Source organism: Armigeres subalbatus, chromosome 1 (genome assembly GCF_024139115.2).
Source record: "Armigeres subalbatus isolate Guangzhou_Male chromosome 1, GZ_Asu_2, whole genome shotgun sequence".
In the NCBI taxonomy this organism is placed as follows: domain Eukaryota; kingdom Metazoa; phylum Arthropoda; class Insecta; order Diptera; family Culicidae; genus Armigeres; species Armigeres subalbatus.
Genome location: NC_085139.1, coordinates 105,136,049 through 105,151,679, shown reverse-complemented (window position 1 = coordinate 105,151,679; position 15,631 = coordinate 105,136,049). Strand labels below are relative to the sequence as shown.

General features: G+C 43.7%; 2 protein-coding genes across 3 annotated transcripts; both read right to left on the bottom strand.

Annotated features, from left to right (window-relative positions):
• Window positions 1–12,607: 12,607 nt before the first annotated feature.
• Window positions 12,608–13,254, bottom strand: LOC134204923 (transmembrane protein 203). Its single transcript, XM_062679759.1, has one exon. The coding sequence runs from the start codon at window positions 13,252–13,254 to the stop codon at window positions 12,796–12,798; it is 459 nt and encodes a 152-aa protein (XP_062535743.1). The 3' UTR covers window positions 12,608–12,795.
• A 38-nt stretch (window positions 13,255–13,292) lies between these two features.
• On the bottom strand, window positions 13,293–14,342 carry LOC134204778 (ribonuclease P protein subunit p20). Of its 2 annotated transcripts, XM_062679675.1 has the most exons (4): window positions 14,236–14,342; window positions 13,761–14,078; window positions 13,539–13,707; window positions 13,293–13,463 (listed from the first exon to the last, which is right to left on the bottom strand). In XM_062679675.1, exons 2-4 carry the CDS (start codon window positions 14,025–14,027, stop codon window positions 13,345–13,347), a joined length of 555 nt encoding a protein of 184 aa, XP_062535659.1. In that variant the 5' UTR covers window positions 14,028–14,078; window positions 14,236–14,342; the 3' UTR covers window positions 13,293–13,344. The 2 variants fall into 2 exon arrangements, with proteins under 2 accessions (XP_062535659.1, XP_062535588.1); XM_062679604.1 differs by lacking the exon at window positions 14,236–14,342 and having other exon boundaries at window positions 13,761–14,174.
• Between the last annotated feature and the right edge of the window lie 1,289 nt (window positions 14,343–15,631).

Sequence of the window (15,631 nt, the reverse complement as noted above, 5' to 3'; positions counted from 1 at the left end):
GCATTCAACCCACTTCGAGTAACTATCAGTGATGATAAAAAAAAATCTCTTTCAGGAACAAGTGATCGATATGAATTCTTTTAAACGGACGAAAACATAACTTCCATGGAGAAATCGATGAGTTTTTAGCATCTGGTCTATACTGGATACAAGATTCACATCTTTTTCCCATATCTTCTATCTCCTTGTCGATACTTGGCCACCAGAAAGAGTTTAGAGCTAACGATTTCATTTTGACAATTCCAAGATGAGTTGAATGTAGTTCTTGCAGCAAAAATGACCTTAGCTTCATAGGTGCTATAATACGGTAGCCCCACATAAGAACGCCTTCTTCAACAACGAGTTCGTCCTTACGAACAAGATATTTCTTCAATTCAGGATCGTCAACTTCACCAGGCCATCCGGTCTTAACGTAATGCACTATACGGCTTACTACAGGATCCCGCCTTGATTCAATTATAAGCTGTTTCCGTTCGACTAATGACCTCGTTTCAGATTCAATATACTGCAGAAACATAACTTATTCATCATCTTCAACTTCATCGTCACAGCATTGAACTGATGATCGAGATAAGAAATTAGCTACTTTGTTGCTGACTCCTTTAATGTACTTGATCTCATATTCGTAATTTGCCAGGAAAACAGCCCATCGTTGTATCTTTCCGATCACCATTTCCGGTATTCCCTTTCGTTCAAGTAACGACACAAGTGGTTGATGATCCGTCAAAATCGTGAACCTTTTTCCAAGAAGATAACTGCTCAATCTTCGCACCGCATAATAAACATCCAACGCTTCCATATCCAATGGAGAATAATCTTGTTCTTGAGATTTGAGAACTCTTGAAATAAACGTTATTGGCCGTTGACTACCATCAGGGAACAAAAGTACAGCTCCGATTCATTTGCCAGACGCATCAGTAATTAAAATAACCGGAAATTCAGGATTATACGGCACCAGCACATTATCCGAACATAATATCTGTTTTACAGTTTCAAACGCCACGTCACATTCAGAAGACCAATCATACCGTTTGTCCTTCTTAAGTAATTGGTACAAAGGGCTCAGCATTGCTCAGATGTTCGAAAGGAACTTCGAATAATACGTTACCATCCGGAGAAATTCTCTTAGTGCCTTAGTGCCTCTGGTCTTGGAACATCCATTATAGCACGAACCTTTTCCGGATCCTTATGCAGTCCATCGCCGTCAATAATGTGTCCCAGAAATTGCATTCTTTCCTTGAAAAACTCACATTTCTCACGATTTAGTCTAAATCCTGCTTCTAAAAGCTTACTCAACACTCTTGCTAAATTCTTGAGATGTTCGCTTACAGTTGCACCAGTTACTAAAACATCATCCAAGAAATTGATACACCCAGGGCATTCCTGCAATAACTTTTCCAGAACTTCTTGAAATATTGCACAGGCTGGTTTAGTACCAAACGGCAAACGGTTCACATAATATATTCCTTTATGAGTACTCCATGCCAACATTTTTCTCGATTTTTCCTCAAGCTCTAGCTGATTGTACGCCGATTTCAAATCCAGTTTCGAAAATAACTTTCCACCTTCGAACAAATCTTCCACAACAGGCATAGGGTATCGCTTATCTCCAGAAACGGGTTGACAGTTACTCTATAATCAGCGCACAAACGAATTGACTTGTCTTTCTTTAAAACAGTAACCAACGGGGTTCCCCACTCAATTTTAGCCTTAGTAATTCAGTGTTGGTAAAAACTCAAAATCTCAAAACTCATGGATGATTCAAATCAAGCGTGAGTTGAAACGCACCCAACTGAGCGCCTAAAAACTCATGGATGAGTTGAATCATCCATTTGAATCATCGTAGGTTTTCTTTTGTTCTCCTTCGTTAAAAACACTGAATTGACGTTTGGCGCATAAAATATTAGACACTTTTGTATGTATAAGCAATAAATTGCCCCCAAATTTATTTCAAATGCGTTTTTAAACCAAAATGATTTTTGGCAAATGAGTGAAATGGTGCGTTTTAGCATGAAAATTCAAGCGTGATGCATTCCTTTAAAATCGCGGATGATTTCGTTCGCACGGGAGCGCTCGTTGATTGAGATTTATGAGTGATTTTACCAACACTGGTAATAATACCAGTCTTCTCTAGTGCGTCCAGTTCCTCTTCAACCTTAGCTTGAAACGAAATCGGTATTTTTCGAGGCTTAACAAACTTCGGTACAGCATCAGGTTTCAATAGCAAGTTGATCTTTGAATGCTTATTAACAACCCAATGATCCATCGAACAATTCTTGATATTCATTCAAAATAGTTTTCAGTTGAACTTTCTGACTGTCACTCGACTCCGTGTCAAGTTTGTTTAACCGCAAGTGAAGCAGCTCTCCAATAAAATCACGTCCAATCAACGGATTGCGCCCTCCTTCAATGACCACAATTTGACCAACCGCTTGTCGACCTTGATAACATAAAACAGCTTCAAAAGCTGCCTTCGGTGTAGCTTCGTAGCTTAGCCTCCTGTATAGAACATCAACTTCCCACGGAACGGATGAAGCGTAAATTCTCCGAAATTATTGCGGTAAAACGTCTCAAAGATAATCGTTATTGGTGATCCAGTATCCATTTCAAATCTTGTCATTCGTCAATTAACTGCAATATCCACGTAATACGGCTCAGAACAGCTAACAGGGTTGACTTCCAAGTGATTGACCGTTTGATCCTTCTTGAAAAACGCGCTTTCTGTTTCTTCGGACAAACCACGGCAATACCCGAGAGAAGAATTTGGCTAAATAATACTGTTGGGAATAGTCACCTTCAAATACCATTTGACAGCAGATCTCGTTTTGATCAGCTTCAAAGCTATAAGTTAATTAATTTATTATTCTCACAATTATTCACCTTATAAATTCACGTCTTAAATCTTACTTTCTAGTATTGAATTCTAGCGGACCTTTCTTCCCAACATATTCTTTACTTCCCTCTTTCAGTGTTGCCAGTTTCACCAACAATTAGTTGAAACTTCTTAACACCCCCGAACGTGACACTGGTAACCAGCTAAATTATTCTATTTCTGATTACATTTGTTTCTCTAATTTCCATGGAATTACTCCTAACACTCCTGCAGCTATCGAAAATTGTAAACGTGATTCTGCTGTACGCGCTGTAGTGATGTGTGTACTTTATGCAAATAGAGTGTTACGGATAGATTTTCTCTCACTAATACCTCCCGGATCGAAAATGACAAGCAAAATAATTAACCGCTTACGTTCATTCATCGCGATGCATGAAAACAGTCTACATGTTCGTTTTATAGTGTGCATAAATAGAAGAATCTTCTGAGTGTTCTGTTTGAATGTGTTGTAATATACACTATCAGCAACCGGTTCGATCTCTTGACTTATGATATTTTTGCGATAATTCATCTCAATTATAGACAATTTGATTGCAACATGTTTGTGCAAAGAGGCTGACGAATAGACAGCTGATGTTATTCCTTTGCGTGAATCTATACTCTCATCTACTATAGAAGTGTCGAATTGTTTATGTCCGTGATTTGATTTACCTCTATTGCACGGATGTGAGGCAACGTTTGTACGCGGTTTTGATAATGAACTTGGAATCAATTTCACTGTTGTGTTGCAAATAGTTGTTCCACCATACTGCATCATTAGTTTTTGCCGTTCGGCATCAAATCCGATTTGATTTTTTCTGCAGCTTTTCTATACTCCTCTTCAATATCCACCAAGCTTTGTTGATACTCGCGTTCTATTCGCCTCTCCGTATCTTCGTATTCCATTCTCCATACTTGTTTCTGGTCCATAGCGCGCACTTGATAATTAGAAACTTTGAAGTTTGTTGGGAATAGTCACCTTCAAATACCATTTGACAGCAGACTATTCCCAACAAACTTCAAAGTTTCTTCCCAGGATATCTGGCTTTCACCCAGAAGGCCCGGGTTCGATTCCCGGTATGGGAACCATGTTAAGAAGTTTCAACTAATTGTTGGTGAAACTGGCAACACTGAAAGAGGGAAGTAAAGAAGATGTTGGGAAGAAAGGTCCGCTAGAATTCAATACTAGAAACTTTGAAGTTTGTTGGGAATAGTCACCTTCAAATACCATTTGACAGCAGATCTCGTTTTGATCAGCTTCAAAGCTATAATTAATTAATTTATTATTCTCACAATTATTCACCTTATAAATTCACGTCTTAAATCTTACTTTCTAGTATTGAATTCTAGCGGACCTTTCTTCCCAACATATTCTTTACTTCCCTCTTTCAGTGTTGCCAGTTTCACCAACAATTAGTTGAAACTTCTTAACAAATACCTAATTCTAATTGGGAGTCTTGGTAAGAGTAGTCACCATGCTACTACCCAAGCCGTTCCTAGGTGGACGTTAGGCAGAATAACAGCGATTTCAACAATGCTGTTCTCACAACTGGCCCTCTACTAAAATTTCAATTTCTGTTCGCTTCATACTCGTCGCTCGCTTGTGACACCTATCCATACTGTTCTTCATTGTTGCGCTTTAGATGTTGTACTCACCGATAAATGCCAATAAATCAATAATGATTGAATACCTAATTCTGTTATTGATACCATACTCTGTTATGAACTAGCTCTGCACAAGAGGTAAAATACCAAAGCAATAATACCAAAAACTAATATGCACAATACTTGAGCCATAACATACTCAGTTATTAAATTGAATTTCAATACCAAATGCATAACCAATTATTATTCGTTTGGTATTGAAATACCTAAGCATGTTATGCATCAAGTATTCTGCATATAAGTTTTTGGTATTATTTTTTGGTATTTTACCTCTTATGCAAGGCTAAATCATACCAATTTCTGTTATCGAGGTCGTCGCTCGCCTGCTCGGGTATGGTCTTTCTCCTTGCAAATCTTGCATACATAACTTCGAAACTGACAACTTCTAAAATCATGATTATTCTTTCCGCACGCAAAACATGTCGCCGAACTAACTTTCTTCGCTGGCTTCGAACCATAAATTGTCTTCTTCTCGTTAATCTTATTAACTTCCAGCAATGTTCGGTTTTTAATGTGGCTTCCCTTTTCACCGCAATCTTGAGCAAATTCTCCAATGAAACATATAGTCCTCTTCTTCACCCAACCGTTCAAAAATCGAACCGGGTTGTAGTCCCGTCACAAAAATGTTCTTCAGTGCATGATCTAAATGTTCTTTAAAATCACAATTCAAGGATAGTTTCTTCAAGCGAACATACCATTCTTGTACGCTTTCTCCAGATTCTTGCCTTGCTCTATAAAACGATGTTCGCTCCCGACATGTAATTATCGCCGGACAGAATCTTTCCTTCAACATCGCACACAGCTCTTCATAGGACTTAGCATTTGGTTTCTCTGGATGGCAGATGTTCTTTACCGTTTGATAAACTTCTAGCGGAATCGAGGTAAAAAGTATAGCGGATCTGCTCTAAACGTTCTTGATACATCTCCATTGATCTCAGAAAAAAAACTTGGGCGGAGCAAATCCTTCCATTTTGCTTGTAGGATTGAAATCCTTTCGTCGCCAATTGTTCTGTATCGATTTATTTATTTATTATCAGACTAAGGCCTGAGTGGCCTGTGCTGCACATAAAAGTCTTCTCCATTCAGCTCGGTCCATGGCTGCACTTCGCCAACCACGCAGTCTGGGGAGGGTCCGCAAATCGTCCTCCACCTGATCGATCCACCTTGCCCGCTGTGCACCTCGCCTTCTTGTTCCCGTCGAATCGTTGTCGAGAACTATTTTCACCGGATTACTGTCCGACATTCTGGCTACGTGCCCGGCCCACCGCAGTCTTCCGATTTTCGCGGTGTGATCGATGGATGGTTCTCCCAACAGCTGATGCAACTCGTGGTTCATTCGCCTCCTCCATGTACCGTCCGCCATCTGCACCCCACCATAGATGGTACGCAACACTTTCCTTTCAAAAACTCCCAGTGCGCGTTGGTCCTCCACGAGCATCGTCCAGGTCTCGTGTCCGTAAAGAACTACCGGTCTTATAAGCGTTTTGTAGATAGTCAGTTTGGTACGGCAGCGAACTCTATTCGATCGGAGCGTCTTACGGAGTCCAAAGTACGTACGATTTCCAGCCACTATGCGCCTCCGAATTTCTCTGCTGGTATCGTTATCGGCGGTCACCAGTGAGCCCAAGTACACAAATTCTTCTACCACCTCGATTTCGTCACCACCGATAGAAACTCGTGGTGGGTGGCTTACATTGACCTCTCTTGAGCCTCTTCCTATCATGTACTTTGTCTTCGACGTGTTGATGACTAGTCCAATCCGTTTAGCTTCGCTTTTCAGTCTGATGTAGGCTTCCTCCATCCTTTCAAAGTTACGTGCCATGATATCAATGTCGTCGGCGAAACCAAACAACTGGACGGACTTCGTGGAAATCGTAACACTCGTGTCAATCCCTTTATTTATTATTTATTCAGACTAAGGCCGAAGTGGCCTGTGCGGTATATAAGAGTCTCCTCCATTCGGCTCGGTCCATGGCTACACGTCGCCAACCACGCAGTCTACGGAGGGTCCGCAAGTCATCTTCCACCTGATCGATCCACCTTGCCCGCTGCGCACCTCGCCTTCTTGTGCCCGTCGGATCGTTGTCGAGAACCATTTTCACCGGGTTACTGTCCGACATTCTGGCTACGTGCCCGGCCCATCGCAGTCGTCCGATTTTCACGGTGTGAACGATGGATGGTTCTCCCAACAGCTGATACAATTCGTGGTTCATTCGCCTCCTCCACGTACCGTCCGCCATCTGCACCCCACCATAGATGGTACGCAGCACTTTCCTTTCGAAAACTCCAAGTGCGCGTTGGTCCTCCACGAGCATCGTCCAGGTCTCGTGTCCGTAGAGGACTACCGGTCTAATGAGCGTTTTGTAGATTGTCAGTTTGGTACGGCGGCGAACTCTATTCGATCGGAGCGTCTTGCGGAGTCCAAAGTACGTACGATTTCCAGCCACTATGCGTCTCCGAATTTCTCTGCTGGTGTCATTTTCGGCAGTCACCAGTGAGCCCAAGTACACAAATTCTTCTACCACCTCGATTTCGTCACCACCGATGCAAACTCGTGGTGGGTGGCTCACATTGTCTTCTCTTGAACCTCTTCCTATCATGTACTTCGTCTTCGACGTGTTGATGACTAGTCCGATCCGCTTAGCTTCCCTCTTCAGTCTGATGTAGGCTTCCTCCATCTTCTCAAAGTTACGTGCCATAATATCTATGTCGTCGGCGAAACCAAATAGCTGGACGGACTTATTAAAAATTGTACCACTCGTGTTAATTCCTGCTCTTCGTATTACCCCTTCTAAAGCGATGTTGAATAGCAAACACGAAAGACCATCACCTTGCCGTAACCCTCTGCGGGTTTCGAAGGGACTCGAGAATGCCCCTGAAACGCGAACTACGCACATCACCCGATCCATCGTCGCCTTGATCAACCGTATCAGTTTATCCGGAAAACCGTGTTCGTGCATTAGCTGCCATAGCTGGTCCCGATCGATTGTATCATATGCGGCTTTGAAGTCGATGAATAGATGATGTGTGGGCACGTTGTATTCGCGGCATTTCTGCAGTACTTGGCGAATGGCAAACACCTGGTCCGTGGTGGAGCGTTCGCCCATAAAACCCGCCTGGTACTGCCCCACGAACTCCCTTGCAGTTGGTGCTAGTCGACAGCATAAAATTTGGGAGAGTACCTTGTAGGCGGCGTTCAGCAATGTGATTGCGCGGTAGTTGCTACAATCCAGCTTATCGCCCTTTTTGTAGATGGGACACACGACACCTTCCATCCACTCCTGCGGCAAAACTTCCTCCTCCCAAATCTTGGTAATGACCCAGTGCAGCGCTCTAGCCAGTGCCTCACCACCGTGTTTAAACAGCTCTCCTGGTAGTTGGTCAACCCCAGGGGCTTTGTTGTTCTTCAGCCGGCCTATCTCCTCCTGGATTTCCTGGAGATCCGGAGCCGGGAAAATTATGTCCTGCGCGCGTTCTCCCAGGTCCATTACCATACCGCCATCTTCGTCTGCCACATCGCCATTCAGGTGTTCTTCGTAGTGCTGCCGCCACCTTTGGATCACCTCACGCTCGTTCGTAAGAAGGTTCCCGTTTATGTCCTTACACATATCAGGCTGTGGCACGTGGCCCTTACGTGAACGGTTTAACTTCTCATAGAACTTTCGTGTGTTATTAGCGCGGTACAGTTGCTCCGTTTCTTCACGGTCCCGATCTTCCTGCTGGCGCTTTTTCCTCCGAAAATCGAGTTTTGTCTGTTCCGCGCCTGTTTATATCGTGCCTCGTTCGCCCTCGTGCGGTGTTGCAACAATCTCGCCCATGCTGCATTCTTCTCTTCCACTAACTGCTCACATTCGCCGTCATACCAGTCGTTTCTCTGATCCGGGGCACCGTGCCAAGTGCAGCGGTTGCGGTGCTACCAATGGCGGATCGAATATCTCTCCAGCCATCTTCAAGAGACGCTGCGCCTAGCTGCTCTTCCGTTGGGAGTGCCACTTCCAGCTGCTGCGCGTATTCTTGGGCTAGTCTACCGTCTCGTAGCCGCCCGATATTAAGCCGCGGCGTCCGACTTCGACGCGTGTTGTACACCGTCGAGAGTTTTGAGCGCAGGCATACTGCAACGAGGTAGTGGTCGGATTCAATATTCGCACTGCGGTAAGTGCGTACGTTCGTGATGTCGGAGAAGAATTTACCGTCGATTAGAACGTGGTCGATTTGGTTTTCCGTTTCTTGGTTAGGTGATTTCCATGTGGCCTTGTGGATATTTTTGCGGGGAAAGAAGGTGCTTCGGACTACCATTCCGCGGGAGGCTGCGAAGTTTATGCATCGTTGGCCGTTGTCATTCGATACGGTGTGCAGACTATCCGGTCCGATGACCGGTCTATACATTTCCTCCCTTCCTACCTGTGCGTTCATGTCACCGATGACGATTTTAACGTCCCGCAGTGGGCATCCATCGTATGTCTGCTCCAGCTGTGCGTAGAACGCTTCTTTCTCGTCGTCGGGTCTCCCTTCGTGTGGGCAGTGCACGTTGATGATGCTATAGTTGAAGAAACGGCCTTTAATCCTCAGCTTGCACATCCTTGCGTTGATTGGCTGCCACCCAATCACGCGTTGGCGCATCTTACCCAGCACTATGAAGCCGGTTCCCAGCTCGTTGGTGGTGCCACAGCTTTGGTAGAAGGTAGCCGCTCGATGCCCGCTTTTCCACACTTTCTGTCCTGTCCAGCAAATCTCCTGCAGCGCCACGACGTCGAAGTTGCGGGGATGTAATTCATCGTAGATCATCCTGTCGCAACCTGCGAAACCTAGCGACTTGCAATTCCATGTTCCAAGCTTCCAATCGTGATCCTGTATTCGTCGCCTAGGTCTTTGCCGATTATATCGAGTCGCATTATCTCTTATATTGTTCGTAATGATTGGTTTTCTAGGCGGCTTATTGGGCCTGCGCAAACCTCCTGTCTCGTCGGAGGGCCGTCGTGTCAGGGCTGTTTAGCGTCCCACCTAACACCAGGACTTGGGCTTGTGCGCTTTGAGCGGCACACGGTCGCTTTGGTGGGGCCTACTTGCGGATACATGCAGCTTTTTATAGAGGTTTAACAGGGCCCACTGTCAAACCCCACCACATCCTAGGCAAGCCCCACAACTCGCAGATGGCCTGGGGAGGGATCGTCAAGCCCTTGGACATAGTCCCTGCTGCCCGTGTCAATCCCTGCCCTTCGTATTACTCCCTCCAAAGCGATGTTGAATAGCAGACACGAAGGGACTCGAGAATGCCCCTGAAACTCGAACTACGCACATCACTTGATCCATCGTCGCCTTGATCAACCGTATCAGTTTATCCGGAAATCCGTTTTCGTGCATTAGCTGCCATAGCTGGTCCCGATCGATTGTATCATATGCGGCTTTGAAGTCGATAAATAGATGATGTGTGGGCACGTTGTATTCGCGGCATTTTTGCAATACCTGACGTATGGCGAACACCTGGTCTGTGGTAGAGCGTTCACCCATAAATCCCGCCTGGTACTGCCCCACGAACTCTCTTGCAATTGGTGTTAGTCGGCGGCATAAAATTTGAGAGAGTACCTTGTAGGCGGCGTTCAGCAATGTAATTGCGCGGTAATTGCTACAATCCAGCTTATCGCCCTTTTTGTAGATGGGACACACGACACCTTCCATCCACTCCTGCGCCAGAACCTCATCCTCCCAAACCTTGGTAATCACCCAGTGCAGCGCTCTAGCTAGTGCCTCACCATCGTGTTTAAACAGCTCTCCTGGTAGTTGGTCAACTCCAGGGGCTTTATTGTTTTTCAGCCTGCCGATCTCCTCCTGGATTTCCTGGAGATTCGGAGCAGGAAGTCGCATGTCCTGCGCGCGTGCTCCTAGGTTCCATACCGCCACCGTGGTCTGCCATATCGCCATTCAGGTGCTCTTCGTAGTGCTGCCGCCACCTTTGGATCACCTCACGCTCGTTTGTAAGAAGGTTCCCGTTTATGTCCTTACACATATCGGGCTGTGACACGTGGCCCTTACGTGAACGGTTCAACTTCTCATAGAACTTTCGTGCGTTATTAGCGCGGTACAGTTCCTCCGTCTCTTCACGGTCTCGATCTTCCTGCTGACGCTTTTTCCTCCGAAAAATCGAGTTTTGTCTGTTCCGCGCCCGTTTGTATCGTGCCTCGTTCGCCCTCGTGCGGTGTTGCAGCAATCTCGCACATGCTGCATTCTTCTCCTCAACTAACTGCTCACATTCGCCGTCAACCAGTCGTTTCTCTGATCCGGAGTCACCGTGCCTAGTGCAGCGGTTGCGGTGCTTCCAATGGCGGATCGAATATCTTTCCAGCCATCTTCAAGAGATGCTCCGTGATGAACTTATGTCAAACTTTAAAAAATCACGTTAATAAAGAAATAAAAAAAAATTCAAGAGATGCTGCGCCTAGCTGCTCTTCCTTTGGGAGTGCCACTTCCAGCTGCTGCGCGTAGTCTTGGGCTAGTCTACCGTCTTGTAGCCGCCCAATGTTTAGCCGAGGCGGACGACTCCGACGCGTGTTGATCACCGTCGAGAGTTTTGAGCGTAGACATACTGCAACTAGGTAGTGGTCGGATTCAATATTCGCACTGCGATAAGTGCGTACGTTCGTGATGTCGGAGAAGAATTTGCCGTCGATTAGAACGTGGTCGATTTGGTTTTCCGTTACTTGATTAGGTGATTTCCATGTGGCCTTGTGGATATTCTTGCGGGGGAAGAAAGTGTTTCGGACTACCATTCCGCGGGAGGCTGCAAAGTTTATGCATCGTTGGCCGTTGTCGTTCGATACGGTATGCAGACTATCCGGTCCGATGACCGGTCTATACATTTCCTCCCTTCCTACCTGAGCGTTCATGTCACCGATGACGATTTTGACGTCCCGCAGTGGGCATCCATCGTATGTCTGCTCCAGCTGTGCATAGAACGCTTCTTTCTCGTCGTCGGATCTCCCTTCGTGTGGGCAGTGCACGTTGATGATGCTATAGTTGAAGAAACGGCATTTTATCCTCAGCTTGCACATCCTTGCGTTGATTGGCTGCCCTGTTCTGTATCGAACAGATTAAATAAACGTTCGTCTTGTTTGATAGGAAAAGTTGGTAACCACTGTTACTAGGTGGATCTCTGATAGGCTGGGTAGGTTGCCTCGATGTAACATCTTGAAAACCACGTGACAGCACAAGGACAAAGATTTATCGCTATTCTATTGTGTTGCTTATTTTTTGCAGTTTTCAGCGACAATTACACTGCCGTTCTACGCATATTTGTACCAAATTCAAAAAAATGCAATCGAGATAATCGCATGTAGAATAAAACTGCAATTTTCATTTCTTACCTCTAGCGGGTAGGAGATTTAAGGAGTTTACATCACTAGACTAATGGGAGAGCTCCATTTTATTGAAATCATTCATATTTTGAATATATTAATATAATTTACGGTCTAAATCATGGAAATAGTTTAGCGGGACTGTTATGCCGAGAAATATAGCCCGTGTTTGCAGATTTCTATGCATATTAGTCCCGCTGAATGGTCGATTTCTTTAATGACTACTATGATCGACATATCTTGCCTCATGCTTTATTTTTAAAATTCTACTCTCCACGTGGTTGAATGTGTTAGATTACAGTTCTATCACTTAGTATGAAGATCCTTAAAACTGGTCATTTTCACCACTAAAAGTGGCCAAGCTTGAAAGAAATGATCAGTGAATACTATCCTTATGAGCATCGCTCGTTTTTATAACAGATGCTTCCATAATGATGAATTTATTCCCTATCTTTAGATGGGCTACGATTTAGTTGGGCGCCCGTTAGTTGGGATGTAGCCCACTTAAAACGAAGGTGGACGTCAAATTATGACATCAACGGCAGTTTTTTTCTTTTTCGCAGTTGGCAGCTCTGAATTTCTATTGTATTCGCTGATTTGATAGATGAAATCTCAGCCCAACTAACGAAAGTCTTTCACTAGATGTACTACGAGTTTATTATCCAATCCAATCCAAAATGGAGTGATATTTCAACTGCTTAAGGATCGACGTCGAAGGAAGTATTCAGACTTAGTCATATATCTTCAAATATGTTTATATTCACAGAACTTGCTTCAAAACTAGTTTCGCAACACCGTCGAGTAATAGTGAGAACTATAGAGCACTATTCATAAATTAAGATCAAAAGCATAAATGAGTTTTACCTTTTATGCGAACATTTGCATAACCGCTGGATCACGTTCCTCCCGTCAGGACTGCTGCTTAAATTGGCACGCCTTAACGGCAATCAGCTGAAGCAGTACAAAAATCGGCGAAAACACCTCACTGTACTCCAGCCCACTGAAACCGGACAGCTTCAGCACTACCAAATACTTGAAACCGGTTGTCAACAGCAGAAAATGGATGCTCCAAGACAGCCGATGTATCGCCTGCCGGTGCTTATTGCCCAGATACATCCGGATGCCAACAATCACACAGAAGTACGCATTAAAGAAGTCTCCGCAGAACAGCGGTGAGAATATGACCAGCCATTCGGTGTTGCCCACTGTTTTCGTGGGTAGCGTTCCCATCGTGGCCTTCGCCGTCAGGATGATACTGAACACCAGAAATGCCAACAGATTTACGAGCATTTCGAACTGCGTAATACCTATCCACTTCACCACGTCCACCAGTTTGAAGTAGGTTTTGATCTCGACCTCGTCGGACATTTTTCGGCGTGATGGGGCTATCTTGACGGCAATTGTAATATATTGTTGAAAAAAGAAAATTATCAGGTTATTGCCTGTGGCGGTTCGCTTTTACGCAACTGCGTTGGTTGGTTTGAGCTTAATCGTACGGAACAGGCGGATATGGAGGCACGAGTTCATACGACGTTGCTCCATAAAATCATCGTCGTCCTTCAGAGGATGGAGATCGTCTGTGAAGATAATATAACGTGAATGAACCTTGTGTTCTGTACGAGTAATATTATTTTTGAAAATGTAGAACTTACCCGTTACAGAGATAGTGGATGTATTGACCTCAAACTCGAAAGCTTCCGGATACTCTGCCTTGATCTTCAGCGCAAGATTAATTCCTTGGTTGATGGCCCGTCCGGTACAGTGCAGAAACGCTTCTCCGATTGATGAGTTCAGAATATCCAGACACCTTTTATATTGAAACTAAAATAAACCGTTTTAAATATGTATATTCACAAATGAAAGAAAAATCCTACCGTAAAATCCGATTTGTACGTCACGTAAATATCGTTCTCTCTGGTGTAGTACTTGGGAAGAACGCGCTTCTTCAGTACGTGCCGGTCGCTAAACTTTCGTCCTCCGGATTGTGCTGGTTTCTTCTCAGACGCTTGCTGGGTTTGATTCGCAGCGGAACTAGTTTTGTTTTTGTTTTGTCTCCTGCCACTGCTGTTATGTTCACCGATCTTGGATTCTAATTTTACAGCGACATGCTCCTGCTTGGGCACGAGGTTTCCTTCGGACATTCTACACGTGAAAGCAAAAATTACTCCTAACCGTGGACGTATCCCATTTACCTAGTAAATCGGAAATTAGTTATCAGACAACGTGATTCTGTGGAGACAATTTCGACGAAAAAAGAAGGATATTATTTTTTTTTTTTTGTTTGTGTTGTCTGTCATAGAAGTGACAGACGGCTAAGACAAGGATATTATTTCGGTTACTGTTACTAACGTTAATAATCAAAATATTTCCACTCCAAGACTACGTCCGAAATCAGCTGTGAAACTGTCAAACTTCGGTTTTCTTTCGGGTTTATGCCAGGGTTTATATATTCGTCAGGATTTTGAGCATACACGGTAAAAAATCAACACGCTCAATTTAACTGTTCCATCTATTGAATGATCAACTTTAAAATCACTATTATTGAAAATGATATTCCTTTGATTTTGAAGTGGTGTCACACCTTTCACAAGTGTGCTGAATGCAGACAATTCCATAACATCAACACTGTTGATCAAAGTGCTACTCACTAGATGTTGAAATGATTAGCACTTCGATCAGCACCAATAATGTCTCCACTAGAATTGAAAGTGCTATGCTATTGAATTCACAGGTTCAAGGCTATTGATTTAAGAGTGGAGCGATATTGGTGTTGTTCTAAAAATAGATGACAGTTCTTTCATCTGTTCTGCTTATTTCACAAGGTATTTCGAAGTGTGAGATGGAGTCATGGTAAGACGAAGGACTTTCAAGCAAAGGTATGTTATTCAAATCTGAGCTGAGGTAATTCTATTTTTTTATTTTGTTGTTTTATATTCAAAACATTGTGCACGTCAAATGGAAGTGGTGGTCTTTGAATGCGACGAGCTTAGCTATTGATATTGATTTGATTCCAAAGTAGTGCATATTCAAATGCAGAACAGTTTGCATGGACGTGTATATTTTTTACCGTGTATGATAAAATCGGAGCACTTTACGATTTGGACTTTAATAACATATTCCGATTAAGCCATTTATGAAAATCCAAGTTAGATAATAAATATATATAGGTAAAATGCCCAAAAGTGGACCCCTTAGTAGCGAAATTCTGCTCTTTCTGGCATAATGAGTAGACATTTTCAAAATATTAATTAAGCGTGATATCTGATATCAAGCTCTGCATCTCCTCTTCACGATACCTACATAACCCAAGCAACCAGAAGTTCGGATAAGAAGGGCTATTTTGGCTTAATCAGCTCTCATTTTAAGTAATTTTTTGTGTGGTGGGAGCGTAAAAGTGAACTTTAAAGTTCCGTTAAGGATGCTTGGAACTTGATGTGAACCATAGTGAACCAATTGGTTCGGTTAAGAGTAAATTTAAGTAAAATCTGAGCTTCTGGTTGCTTGGGAAAACACTCAAATACTCGACGATATTCGTTGAAATTTACATTTCAAAGTCTGACTGAATTCGCCCTATAGTAGACCCTCTGGGGGTCCATAATAGGAAATTGCTTCCCTATAGTCGACACTTCATTTGATTTTTATGCTCCGTTTCGGGACGTTCTTCTTCCCTATTATGGACCCCCCAAAATATTCCTATAATGGACACTCTCGTGTTTATTTTTTTAAGAATTGTAAAAAATCATCT